General features: G+C 35.4%; 1 protein-coding gene across 6 annotated transcripts; it reads left to right on the top strand.

Annotated features, from left to right (window-relative positions):
- Window positions 1-1,305: 1,305 nt before the first annotated feature.
- On the top strand, window positions 1,306-14,455 carry il23r (interleukin 23 receptor). 6 transcript variants are annotated; one of them, XM_056749719.1, is made up of 18 exons: window positions 1,306-1,343; window positions 1,455-1,654; window positions 2,032-2,110; window positions 2,248-2,336; window positions 2,482-2,754; window positions 3,140-3,263; window positions 3,483-3,643; window positions 3,785-3,921; window positions 4,031-4,187; window positions 4,354-4,436; window positions 4,863-5,067; window positions 5,409-5,597; window positions 5,707-5,805; window positions 6,284-6,439; window positions 8,790-8,969; window positions 9,837-9,924; window positions 10,141-10,231; window positions 11,571-14,455. In XM_056749719.1, the coding sequence occupies exons 4-18, from the start codon at window positions 2,273-2,275 to the stop codon at window positions 12,141-12,143; spliced, it is 2,580 nt and encodes an 859-aa protein (XP_056605697.1). In that variant the 5' UTR covers window positions 1,306-1,343; window positions 1,455-1,654; window positions 2,032-2,110; window positions 2,248-2,272; the 3' UTR covers window positions 12,144-14,455. The 6 variants fall into 6 exon arrangements, with proteins under 6 accessions (XP_056605697.1, XP_056605698.1, XP_056605696.1 ...); XM_056749720.1 differs by lacking the exon at window positions 2,032-2,110; XM_056749718.1 differs by having other exon boundaries at window positions 2,032-2,336.
- Window positions 14,456-14,708: the final 253 nt, after the last annotated feature.

Genomic DNA, 14,708 nt, shown 5'->3' with positions numbered 1-14,708 from the left:
ATAGCAACAGTGCACATTGTTAGACAAAGAATAAAAGGCGCGTGCCAAATCGTGCACATGTGCAACACGGGGTTATTATTCTGCTCATTCTGGACGGTCAGGTCATGTTGGGGTAAACAGATAAAATGATACCAAGTAGGCTACAAAGTGCAAATTGGTTTTCATTCAGTATGACGTTGAGAGCCAGTGGCCTAAACGTCAGGTCATAACACTAGTTAGTAGTTTGATTTAGTTGCTCTGTGTTGTTTTCAGTTTTTTAATGCAGTTAGTTTATGCTACCACATTTAAGGTTCCTTGACAAAACAGCAATGTAAATGTCTGCAGCTAAATCCTATTTTTATGATAACCTTGCAGTTCAGTTATGCCGGTGCTGGCTGTTTTTTCTACATGAAAATTGAGGTCAAAATACCACAGGCTATAATCTAGTTGTGTTACAAAATGAGCACAGAGAGATATGGTTACATTTTTGAAAACATTTTAATTGTATCGCCCTTGTAATCCACATGTTTATGAATGTGCGTCAACTTGTCGTCATTTTGTAATGTTTGGAAATATTTTTGGTGGTCTTTATATGTCTTGGTTTAAAAGATAAAAGAGAAATCGAGGTATCTTTAAAGGGAAAAGGATGTGAGTAATTACTTCCAAAAGTTGCAACTTAATGTCTGTGAGTAAAACAAAAAGTTTGCACTCCTTTAGAAATACCCTAAAACGGTTTTCCATTTGTTTCAACAAAAAAATAATGTCATTTATATTAAAAGTCAGATTTCAGTTATTAAAGATTTGTATAAGAAAATGTTAGATCTTTTGAAAAAAAATTCTGGGGCACAATATGGTTATAAAATGGCTTTCCTGTGACACTCAACAGTTACAAAGTTATTAAGATAACTTTGGATTAACATGCAAAATACGGTTATATGTTAGTTATTTAAATAGAAAGAAAGATGTTGGGAAGACTGACTGGGAAGAGAAATGTCTCTGCTTCTTTCTTTAATTATTTAAGACTAAGAGGTCTGTCTTTTCTTGTGGTTTATATGTGTTAGTTTCACCACTGTATTTGATATTGTGGAACTAACCTCATTTTTTCAGCATTTTTTTCAGTTTCTATACCTTTACAGTCAATAAAAGGATATCTCTTTTCTCAATTTTATTATATTTTATTATAAACATGTTACTTACTAAGTCTTAGTACATGTATTACACTGAATCTCAAGTTTATTATTACCACAGGGGTTTCCCCAGTTATAGCACTTTGAAGATGGAAATTAAAAAGTGGGGCAGGCAGGAAGACTAGATGTGTTCACACGGGCTGAGCATGTGAACGGGAAGGTATGAGGACTGCATGGGTAATTATTATTTTATTGATATTTTCAGATTTCTTTATTGAAAACCATTTGATATGTGACATCATCGCATATCAGTTGCTAAATTAATGTGTATTATCTTTTCCTCCACAGATGTTTGAAGGGTCATAACACATGTCACTTCTGAACCTAGCAGTCTTGTCGAGCAAGCCGATGAGGATGAACCATGGCAATAACAAATAAAAAAAAGTCTTCCAAACTTGGTGACACTTCTATCCACCGAGGTAGCTTCAGACCATGAAGGAGTTCAGCAAAAGAGTACAAATTAAGCTTGCAGATGTGCCATAGCAAAGGTTTGCATGTTTTTACAACATAATGAGAAAAAATCAAATCAAATTCTGTGTATTCTTCTAGGTCAGATATGTTTATTTACATTTTTATACATTTCTGTTATAGGTTTGAATAATTAAGGTTATGCTTATAGTGCTGAGTAAAAAGGTGGTTTAAAAAGTGGGATGCCTAAATGCTACAGACGACTCAGAGTTTCATAAATACCACAAATCTAGGTCATAGCCCCTTCAAAGAGCGAGGTATCTTTGATTAAACCAGGTCGACATAAATGTTGTGCTTGCAAAGTTAGCGCTCACAACAGCGCTTACGGTTTTTACACGTCACAAACATTCTTACCATTTTCTGGTAAACTTCATCACATCTGGGTTGTTTTTTACAGTCTGACATGTGCAGAAATACTATGTGACACCATTATGTGACGTCTTAAAAAAGAGGTTATGGAAAAGCGGGTATTAAAGGTAACCCACTTTTTGTTCTGCTGCCTACACAACTTGCATATGAACGTGATAATTTAGGGGAGTAAGAAAAATTAACAGAATACAACAAGACATGAAATATCGAAACAAATACTTGACATATTATCCATTAAACATAGAGACTCGAGACGACAAAAGAATGAAATGGATTTTATCATTGGAGTTTGGCAAGTGGTGTTCTTTTTCCTTTTCAACTGCAAACTGTGTGGTGAGTGAACTGCACTGTTCCAAGTTATTGTGATTTATTTGTAATTATATGTATTATAAGTTTCCACCACCATATTTATTTAGTCTTCTTTATTATCTTATCTTGTAAGATAATATATTCTTATTTGGTTTAACTCTCTGCTTAGAATGCTACGGAATCAGATGTGCTGGAAAGGTAATAGTCAAATCAAACATCATTCATCTGGGGACAAACTTGACAGTACGATGCCAGTTGGACACTGAAAGGTATCGCCAACACTTTGCCATAGCCTTCAATGGAAAGACCATTTTCGAAAAAAAAAATAGCTTTTTTGTACAAACTGAGATAGTCGTCAATCAGTCCAAATCTTGGGTCCTCTGCATGGTGAAGCAGAATGAAAACTGGCACATTGTTTGCGGTCAAGATCTCACAGCTGGCTGTAGGTTCATATCTTTATGCATATTTATGAAGATAATGACAATTAACTTAAGTCAATCAACTCAAATACATTGCTTTATGAATGTTTATGATTAACAGATCAATAGTTAAGATACAGTAAATATTTTAAGTTTCATGACATTTATATTTATATCTGTGCATTTTATAGTGTCATAGTAGGCTAGATTGAATGTAGCCTATTTTATATTACTACAATGTGCAATTGATTGTAATATAACATTGTTATTAATAATTGCTTTAGTATTTTTAGGTTAAGTTAACCATTTTTCTTCTTTGTTTGAAAATGGTAGTTGACAACAAACTTATTTTTGATCATGAATATTTAGCTATTGCTGAAACTGATATTAATTAATGTTCTGTTATAGATCCGCCACTAAAGCCAACAAAATTCAACTGCGTCACGCACAGACATTCAGCCTATGTGAACTGCTCCATGGCAGTCACAACTGAGACACATTTATCCACCATCTACACAGTAACATTTGAGCAGTAAGTTGGCCTCATTCCAAGATCCTTTTGTGTATTGTGAATTTCATCTTAAAGGTGTTCTTGTTGCATATTTTATCATACCAGATTGTACCAGAAAGTCAAAATTCAGTTATTTACCAATCATGACAACCTTTATGAATAATCTCAGTCTGTGCATGCAATACGAGTTCTAAAGTCTTTTTCCTTCTCTGGTTTCCCATGTCTTTCTCAAATGCAAAGTGAGTGGACATCTCAATCCCTTCAGTATGAAATGAAGAATGGCCATGTCTCTATTCCAAGATCTGTGTTTAATGAAACCTTAACATATGAAGCGCATGTAAAGGGACACAATGAATTAGGAGAGGCTAACTCCACTTTCACCTTCTCAGTTTTGAACTGCGGTAAGAGATCAAATGATGCAGTTACTCATTTCTGAAGCCCCTTGGCACTTTGAGATACAAATATTCTCGTTTTGATTTAATCATATTGTTATTTGCCTTCAGTCTGAATTTAATGATATTGAAAATATTGTTTTTGTTTAGTGATTCCCATCACTCCAGAGATAACAAAGGTTGAGTTTAACAATGGCTCATTTTCTCCTACAATACGTTGGGAGAGCTCTGACGATTCGCTGAAACCAAGGTTAAGGTTTAGAAGCGTAGACAATAATCAGGACTGGGTAATAATCGCGTTTGTTTTCGCATTGCTTAAAAAAGCAATAAAAGACAAAAGTTTTTGTTTAAAATCAAGGCACCATCACAATAAATTTTGCTGTTTGAACAAATCAGGTTCTGGGAAAAGTGACAGAGCTTCAAGGTGGACTCATACTAATGCAGGAACGCTTAGAACCATTTATGTCATATGTGCTGGAGCTGAGAGTGTGTGTCAATTCAACAAACTGCAGCATGTGGAGTCAACCCTTCAACATAAACACCCCTGGAATAGGTAATTCAAAATGATACCTAATCGAATTTCACATATTAAAATTAAATCAAGTAAGAACACAATACATTAGACATGAATTAGAATGGTTGGTACAATTATGTATTTTTATAGACAAATATGTTTATGTGGAGTTTACAATTATTTTGTTTTCAATTCTGTGCCCTAGCACCCTCTCACAAACTGGATGTGTGGAGAATAATCAATAAGAAAGATTCCCATGGCCTTCAGGATGTTACTGTGTTGTGGAAGGTAATTCACTTATAAAACTTTCTTGAATGTATATATAGTTTTTTAACAAAATGCATTAAAACTTGAATAATAAATCAATAGACATCAATAGACATGCCATTCGTATGTCTATTGTTTATTGTATGTCTACATAATGTCACTGCCTATGCTCTATAATTCTATTTCACATCTAGAAATAGAACTATAGTGACACCTATTGGCAGATGTGCAGAGTCACACAAATGTCTTGGTATGAAACACAGTGAATTGGCTAGCAAGTTGGTTTAATAAGGGATAATGACTAATAATAATAAGTCATTAATAAATAATAATAAATCAACTAAAAATAAATAATAAAAAAACAATGAGTGCAATTTTAAACCTTACATCTTTATGATATGCATGAACTCCTTTGCGTTGAATTTTCACTTCTACTGTATCTTTTAGCCATATAAATCAGAAAATTACACTGGAAATTTGTTACAATACAAATTATCTTATGAAGAAAAGGAAAAAGTCCATGAAATGAACTGCTCAACTGATGTCACTCGACACACACTTCAGCTTCCCCTTGAAGTGGCAGAGATTAATGTCAATGCTATTACATCTGCAGGCTCCTCCCCCACAGCACTTGTCAGCTTGACATATACAGGTAAAACTTTAATTATTTGTTTATTTATTTAAATGATCTAAAAGACATATACATCACTTCTCAAACAGGTGGCTGGGACCCAATTTCAACAAACTTCCAAGTGGGACTCAAGATAACTTAAAAGGATTTGAACTGAACAAAGCAAGCATTAAAATATGCTAAAACTACAAAAATATAAACATTTCAAAATATTAGAGTCCCCCTTTTTTATTATGCCAAGCTAGAAATTATAAATGCGGTCTTCAAATATTGTTGTGGACAATGGGGTGGCTTTGAAGAAAAAATGGTTGATCTGTTACCCCACATGGCAGTTTATATATTGCGTTTTATGTGCTTTACAGGTAAACCAGCTCCAATCGTAACATATTTAGCTCCAGCACCAGGGGGCAGTGTGCGTCTAGATTGGGACGTGACTCATTACAGAGAGGGTGTGGAAAGAATTATGGGTTATGTAGTCCAATGGCATAAGAGTCCAGTGCATTTACAATGGAAGAGATTAACAGGAAACAGCAGTTATACATACCTTGAAGGTAAAACTTTTTCAATTCCATTTCTAGATGTACAGATCTTTAAAAGAAAGTGGGTTAAATGATGAATTAAAGAAAAAATCCTTAAACTATTATTAAACTCTACTTCCAGGTATGCAAGCTGGTGTCTTGTATAACATTTCTTTATATATTGAAGAAGCCAGTGGAGTTTCAGATCCTGCATTTGGTCAAGTTTATTTAAAAGAAGAGAGTAAGTTCATGAGGTTTGTGGGTCTAGTTGTCAAACAAGGGAATTTCCAAAATGTATATATTTAAGTTCTCAGGTTGGATTTGGCGAATCAAAAAGGCCTAATTTTATGTTTCAAACCTTAAATGAAACCAACCTTTATGAAATACCAAGTCTATAAAAAAAGGTTGAATTTATGTTTTATAATATATCTGGCACACTGTACTTTGGGAAATGTATCACTTATAAATATTGTGTGTGGCGAGAACATTTCCACAAGAGGGCAGTGATAGAGAATTCGTCAAGGTAGCTGTTAGTTGTCAAATTTATCACACATGAATACTTAGATAATTACAAGATTTATGAGAAAAGCACATTTCCACATGAGTGCAACGATAGAGAATTTCTAGGCTATAGAGAATTTTGTTTTCTATTGTTCATCATTTTATAGATGACTCATAGTCTTCCTGTTTGTTTGTTTGTTTTATTTTTATTTTGTCAGAGCCATTGACTGGTCCAGATGTTTCAATAACTCCTGTAGAGGAGAAGCACGTTCTCCTCCAATGGGAAGAATTAGAGCAAGAGAAACGGAGAGGATTTATCACAAACTATACCATTTACATTTGGAGACACACTGACAAGAGGCTCATTCAGAACAGTGAGTAATACACTTGTTTTTGTTGAGCTTTGTGGTTTGTGTCTATGTATGTCTGTTTATGACACTGGGAGGAGTGTGATGCACTACATCTACATTTATGCATTACATTTTTATCCAAAGGCACTTATGGCGCATGTAGCATATTACTTTTATTAATGAATAATGACATTGGTGTTGTTATAGCAGTGGTGTGCAGTTTTGTGCCAGCATTATCACAATGCTGTAAATGTTAGTTTTTTGTGTTTGCTTAGTAACAGGTGTCTTCATACTGACCCACAAGTGGTCCAGTGTACCTTTTTACTTAACAAATGGAAAAAAATCTACCTGTCTATGGTTTGATACTCATCACTGTCACGCCCACAGTTTGACGACAGGGTTTTCCACCATTTACTGAAAATGTTCACATCCTCTTCCAGTAACCCCACTCCTCTACACATACGTACCTTTGTCAGAGATTGACGTGTTTTTTTTGCTTGCACTTTAAAACATTTACTTTTTATGTATTAAGCTGGTTAAATTGGAATTTATAGTTATTGACACATCTAACATGGGGACCACAATAGTGCATTATTTAAAATGCCTTAATAATCTAAAGTTGCATTTACTTTAGGTTTAAGTGAGTATGTGGGGAAGTTTTGCTCTGACAGGCTACCGAGCTGACAAATAGTTCCCATAAAAAACTTTTGACTTCATCTTTAATTACAGTTTGGTTGACATCGTTGTACAGTGGTGTTGAGATATTATTTTACAACTGCAAAACAAAATGTATGGGTAGTGGAAAAACTATATCACTGGGACCACCCCTCATGTCAACTTGAAGTGAAACTGAAAATAGTTATTGATAGGCCTCACATTCTTAGGCAGATGAGAGTAACTTTCAATTTCTAAATTTATAAAATACTTGTGGTGAAGCGAACTATTAGACAGTATACTGCGGTTTATAAATGAGTGGGTGTGCGCCCTGCGTAGTCCTGCCTGGGTACAGTAGTTGCGCATTCTACACATAAAAGCTGTTGTCTTATCTTAAAATTATTTGTATGAAAACTGTCTAGAGTTGGTCATTACTGCAATGAAATAAAGTTCTTTCAGTGTTTTTTAGTGCCTTCTTAGAGCTACAGATAAGACAGGCTTGACTGAGACCCAACAGCTATTCTTAACATGTGGCTTGAGGCATGACAGGAAGTAGAGGCAGCAGCGGAAGACATGTGGCTATGTGCAAAATGTTTGTACTTTTTCCAGAGTAAAGCTACTTTAACCAAACTTTTAAACAAACAACAGAACTTGGTCAGAAAGTGGTCAGAAAACTTCTGTTTACATCTTGTGGTATAAAAACGTTGGTGAGAAATGCATAGCAGGCGAAAAAAGAACATCAGTTTTCTAAAGGTGTTAAATATTCCCACCCTACTGAGCCGTTAAACAGTTTAGTGTTTGACTTAAGTGTTTGACTTTTGACATTAGTTTGACTCAAATACTCCAAGGGCTTATATTCAGAATCACGGGTTCATATCTAGACCCTGAACCTTGAAGCCATTCAGACTGACTGTCTTCACTAGCATTCAGATATGAAAGTATGATTCAAAAAGAGACTTAATCGCTAACTGTCAACTATCATAAGCAGACTTAAAAACTGAACATTGTTAGGGAAGCAAATCTTAAAGGGGTCATATGACACTGCTAAAATAAATATAAGCGTTTGTTTTAGATGTTATGCAATATGTAAACACGATTTAAGATTCATTAACACTGTATATTCCACATAACGTGCATGTTTGTATCTCCTCTTTGTCCCGCCTCTCTGAAACGTGCAGATTTTTACAAAGTCCATCGTTTGGAAAAGCGAGGTGTGCTATGATTGGCCAGTTAACCAGTGCGTAGTGATTGGTCGCATACTGCAAGCGAGTGATAGTGATGGAATGTAATACCTCTTAACATATTTGGAACATCAGGTTCCGAAGCAATTGTACTGACAGGTTCGCCCACCTAACTTGCGTATACAGTACATATGGGCATTCTTAGTCAAATCATATCACAAACTGACGTAGATTTGTGGGGTTGTGGTTACACGAGGCGTTTCAGGCAGGTCTGGGTGAGGATTCGCTTTTGATAGAATGCGTCTTTTGTTACGACTTTTTGGAAATTTTTGTGTCTAATACATGCATGGGTAAAATACAACACACCAAAGACACAGAAAAAAACATTTTTGCACGTTATAATCCCTTTAATATAACTATTATTAAGAAATTGATAGACGGTGATTTTGGTGCCGCTAATGTTGTGAGCACCATATTGCACTAGAATATGTTTTCATCTCTGTATGGTTGTGTCATTATGTTGTGCATTCTTACCGCAGTAACTCTACCCTACACACTTCCAAGATCTCAAAAATGGAAGCTTCTGGATCCGCAGGAAAGTTTCGACGTACTGGTCTCGGCATGGAACTCTGCAGGTGAAGGACCCAAAGGAAAAGCCGCCACCTGCTATTCTGACAGGAGTTTGACATGTGGGAAGACTGTGTCAGGCTACATAACAGGTACCTGATGAGAGAGTAAAACAACACCAATGTAAAAACAAGTCAATGCAGGTGGTGTATGGGTTGTGCATAATGTTTGCTTCTACAAGTATCGACACTACACTCTTTAAAGTAATGTATTAAATAACAACACAATTTTGTGTTAAGGAATTTGGAATCACATTAACACAATTTTACCGACATGACAAATGCCTCGTTCTTAAAGTGGTAGTTCACCACAGAAAATTATGTTATGAATTACTCTGTCTAGTTGTTCCAAACTTGTCTAAATGTCTTTGTTTGGTTGAACACAAAGAAAGATATATGGAAGAATGTGAGATACTGACATTTCTGGAGCATCCTTTGCTATAGTATAAAAAAAAAAAATGGAAGACCAATGTTTTTAAACCCTTTAATCGGTTTATCATGTCGCGCCGCATACAGTGTTGACAAAATGTAAAATTATAATGGATTCTATTGTCTTTTGCATGTTGTGTGGCACTATGTAGGTGTCTTGATCGAAAAGAACTGGCACTGACACATCTTAAAATATATCAGTGTGATTGCTTTGTTTCAAGATGCACAACATAATGTTGTTTTTTGCAGAGTATGTTTTTAAAAATGACTTAAATACTCTAATTTAACTAACACGGTGTCTACTCATAACAGCTTTTAGTATGTTCTTTTGCCATGTCGCATCGAGTCCTAGGCCTAGTCCTGGATAAAACTAATCTGTGTCCGGAAAGTATTTTTTAACACATAAAAGGGACATTTATGATTTTAGATTATGATAGATTGTGTTGTTTTTAACACAACAGTTATAGAGTGTAACATTAGTGTATGTTAATAAAATTATTATACCAACTCTTTTGTTTCTGAACATTGCAGATAAAATGGTAGCTGGAATTTGCTTGGTGGCTGCTGTTCCTATAGTGATCCTAGCCAACCTGATGTATCTAAAATGTGTGCGGCAAAGGTGATGTGCTGAATGAGGAAGTTATGATTTTACTCATTGTCTGCACTGCTGTTTCTCTGCACAGCGTTTCATTATGTGGTTAATGTCTGTAGTAGTTTACTTCATAGTGTTACAGTCACAGCCACAGGTGATAAACACATTTACCATAGGGATAAGGTGAAGACGTTATGTTTGTTTAACTGTGTATCTTGTTTTAAAAAAAATATATTTTTACAGAATGATGAAGATGTGCATGTCTATGGGAGTCACATGGCTTTTTGAGAATTTGCCTAAATTTGATAATAGCAACGCTATAAAACTACTAAAGGTAATAATTTTATACCTAAAGAGTCATTTATGTGTATGTTTCTGATGGCACTGATTGTTCCAGGTTATTGTAAGATAAAAAGTGTTTGCATGATTTAAAGGGACAGTTCACCCCAAAATTCTTTCATCATTTACTCACTCTCATGTCATTTCAAAGCTGTACTGTCGTTCTTCTGCAGAACACAAAAGAAGATCCTTCTTCTTGTACATTTAATAAACAGCTTCACTTACTTCACATACTTCACTACAATATGCATTACATTGACAGACTATACTGTTTCTAACTTGGCTTTGGACGTGAACATTTGTGAGCCTGCCTGTGAAAACCACTTTTAGAAAAGGATAGGATGCGTTCTAGGATTTCAATGTACGACTTGGAGGTTAATGCTGGGTTCACACCAAACGGGAACAAACGCGATCCAAACTTTTTATTACTCGCTGGAATAGTTTGTTATTATTATGTGGAAAAAAAGGAATTTAGATTGGTTTTCACAGGCAGGTTCACATTTATGATTTACATTTTGCTTTTGTGACTGACTGACTGCTTATGCGGTCACAAGGGACAACCTGTCTGCTCACTTAATAGTTTTTAGGGGAAGTGTAGTTGACTAGAACTCATAAAATGTGTGTATCAGAAGTGCATCTGTGACAAACCCCATTGAGCAGGAGCCACACCTTTATTTTGGGGTTTACAGGAATATGGCAGCCTGTAAGGGTTTGCTTTATTTAAAGATATATTTCACCCAAATAATTTAAATGTTCACTTACTCACCCTCATTTCATTCCAAACTTGAGAGAATCTTTTACAGAACACCAAAGACAATATTTTGAAGGTAGCCTTTTGATGTTTTGAAGGCAACATTTGATATGTTGTTGGAAAGCCAAGCAACACTGGGCACCATTTACATTTATCCATTTGGCAGACGCTTTTTTCCAAAGCGACTAACGTTGCATTATCCTTTACATCTTTGTTCCTAAGTATGTGCAATCCCCTGGGATCGAATCCACGACCTTGCGTTGTTAGCGCATTGCTCTTACCACTGAGCTACAGGAAAGCATTTATCGTATGGACACAAGACATTACTCAAAATATTTTTTTTCAGTTCCACTGAAAATAACCCTCATACAGTGTTTGAACAATATATAGGTGAATAAATGATGACAGAATTGTTTTTTTTTGAGTGGACTATCCCTTCGAAACTGTTGTTCACTCTCCATATTGTATTAACATTTGTGAATAATAATATCATAAAATATAATGATATGATATATCGTAATGTTCTTTTCATATTCATATTTGATGTGACCAAATTCCCTAATGCTATTTTGTTTGGTGTTAGGATGAGAGCTACCATCCATGGGAACCTTTTCCTGGGGACAGTGATCCTCCCTTAACTCCCATTGAAGAAGTTACTCAATCCTGGGAGCGGCAAGACTCTTATCCAACTGTACTTCATGAGGATGTCCCAGAAATATCCGTGGAGAGGCAGAATTGTATTGAATGTCCCTATAAGCCACAGAGAACAGAAGGAGTCTATGAAACTACAGAACAAGAGGTAAAAGAAGAGGAGGATCAATTCCAGTCGCTGATGTCTCCATTACATCTGCATTATGACTTTAGTTGGGATATAAGCAGCTTTCCTGTGATACCTGGACCCCTCAATAGCATCTTACCTATGGACGGAAGTCTTGGATCCTTAAGCGTTCTTGAAAGCTTTCTATCAACCCCTCAATCAAACGAAAACGATGGAGGAATAAAAGAGAATAAGAGGAATGTGGAAACACGAAATGTAGAGCAGAGATCATTCATAAGCCAAACTGTACTTCCTAATGACCTAGAGAGCTGTCTCCTTATTTCTAGTCCATACTCCCCACAAGGGGGTTGTTTTCATTTTCTGCAAGAAGAGGATTAGGAGCTCTTTTGTAATGAAGTGTCCCGTCACTGACATCTTTATCTAAAGATGAAGGATGCATTTGTCCGAGCCTCGATCAAGACAACATAGCAATGAGGCTGAACTTCCTGCTTGTAAAGGGACAATTGTGCGAGTCTGAAAAGTCAATATTTAGTTTGGTGACACTAGTGATGTTGGAATGCTGCGAACAGACATGCAGCGTAATTCAAACTGTGAACTGTTCTAGTGCTGTTTTAAGAAATAGAAGCACTCTTGGAACGCCGAACCAATGCTAGAAATAATGTTAAATGATACGGCATATAGGAGATGTTAGTTAGTTAGTAAGTTTACCCGAAACTTACAAAATGCTGTCATTATTTACTCACCCCCTTGTCATTTACAACCTATATGACTTTCCTTCTCACGCAGAACACAAATGAAGATATTTTGAGAAATGTTATTAACTGGCCCCCGTGCACTTACATTGGTTTTGTGTCCATCCAATAGAATGGGGGCCAGTGCTGTTACCACCTTTCTTCAATATACCTTCTTTGGTGTTCTGCAGAAGAAAGAAAGTCATAAAGCGTCAAAATGACATGAGGGAGAGTTAATGATGACAGAGTTTTCATTCTTAAGTGAACTATCACTTGTCATAATTTAAACTTACCATGTTTGCCATAATGTGAACACTCTTTTAAGACCACATACAAACTAAATTGCACTTACAAGGACTTAAACCTTAAGCATTACTTTTTACAGAAATGAACATATCGAGGCATTGATGTTTACTGTACTTCACATCTGTAAATCTCCCTTAGCGATTCATGCGCTTCCTTACATTATGTAGTAGGAATATATACTTTTTTAAAATATTATATTTTTGTGGTAAGTATAATATTTTACGTGCGCTATTTCAATACTACTTGGTATCAAATTGACCCACTTTTAGTTTTAACTTTTAGACTTTTAAGTATATTTTTGTGTAACTTTGAGTGCACAGCTACTTTACAGCTATGTACAAATATACTTTTCTGTCAGTATAGATCAAGAATCCCAATTGTTATTTTAAGTATATTTCTTCGAAGTACATAAAATATAGACCGAAAGTATACTCTTGTTTTTGTTCTAAAAGATACTAATAGTTCACTTGCATAAAAGTGTAAAAAATGTCTTACTAAAATACTCAGAAATCACATGTTATGACGGATACATGTCTTTTAATAAACAGCCAGGACACTTGTCTACAATAACCATGACACTGACATGCTTGTATCATAACTGTTATATATGTGGTGAGTTTTTAAAAATAGTTTTGAGTTCAGACTCCTTGAGCGGTCACAAGGGACAACATGTATCCTCCTCACTAAAGGAGGAAATATCAGCAACATAAAATGTTTGTACCAGAAGTGCAGCTGTTATGAAGTTCATTGAGCCCAGACACCTTAATTCATGGCTTAAGTTTAACAAAATATGGTGATTTTAATTTGCTCAGTGTTCTTTCCCTTGGAATCACTGAAAACGTCTGAAATTAAACCACTTGCATGCATTTTACATGGTAAAAAGGTTTCTGTTTATTATCATTATCACAATCTGAGTTGGTTCAAACTTGTAAATCTGCATTTGGCGTGTCTAACCTTGTTAACCTAGTATGTTATTTTTGCCATGTGCAATTAGCCAGTGGGTCCCAAGAGGTGTATTTCTGTAAACAGTTGATGCCCTGCAGAGACACCTGCACCACAAAGCTGTTTTTAAAACTTCCTGAGAAATGTCTTATGACGCTCTTAAGAATACACTTCAACATCGCGAGAGCTCATTCACAGCACGTGTCATGATCTCTGCATAAATGATATCATAGCAAATTTCCACTTTAGTACTGTGGTATAGATGACACATGATGAGATGATGTGTGAGGTACAGGGAGAGGGTTGGGGGTGCAGCCTCATACCTTACAAAAGTTTTTGGCTCTTTTCTGATTCTAACCAAGACAACATTTGTTAGAATACGTGCATATTGTGTGAGTTCATGTTAAGGTTTATATTCCATTCGTAATATGTGTAAAACAGGAATAAATATTTGTATAGGCTGAGAGAAGTAACACATCACCACAACTTGGTAAAAAAAACTTTGACCTTTACACGTAGAAAATGAAACCCCTGTCGTGTTGCAAATGACTTTTTGGAAATGTACTTATTGTTTTGTATCCCAGAGAGCCAATCAAATCAAAAATAGTTCAAAATAGATTATTTTCCTTTAAATTCTATTCATAAGTTGCTTTGACGTACTGTTTTGTCGTAATTGGCAAATTTGGTAAAACTTTATCCCTCAGAAGGCTAAAGAGATGAGTAAGTAGTATCTATAAGTTAGGCCTACATTGTTTTTCCTTGAGGGGGAATCTTGTTTGACGTTGACACAAATACAATAAAAGAAATACAAATGAATGACTTGTAGGAATGTATTGCTATTAGATCATATTTTTTTGTACGTAAAATTCATTTGTTTAATAGCTAAGGTTTCATAAGTATATGGTGTTGCCCACTGAAGGTTTTTTCACTTTTTAGTCTTAAACACCGGAAAAGTTACTCCTCG

The sequence above is a fragment of the Triplophysa dalaica genome, chromosome 6 (genome assembly GCF_015846415.1).
Source record: "Triplophysa dalaica isolate WHDGS20190420 chromosome 6, ASM1584641v1, whole genome shotgun sequence".
Taxonomy (NCBI): Eukaryota; Metazoa; Chordata; class Actinopteri; order Cypriniformes; family Nemacheilidae; genus Triplophysa; species Triplophysa dalaica.
Note: the sequence above shows the minus strand (reverse complement) of the source record. Positions and strands in the feature narration are given on the sequence as shown.

Coding starts and splice junctions, on each gene's coding strand:
- il23r (XM_056749720.1), top strand. CDS start 2,273: ATGGATTTTATCATTGGAGTTTGGCAAGTGGTGTTCTTTTTCCTTTTC. Junction 5,806..6,283: donor AGTTTATTTAAAAGAAGAGA/GTAAGTTCATGA, acceptor TTATTTTGTCAG/AGCCATTGACTGGTCCAGAT. Junction 9,925..10,140: donor CTAAAATGTGTGCGGCAAAG/GTGATGTGCTGA, acceptor ATATTTTTACAG/AATGATGAAGATGTGCATGT.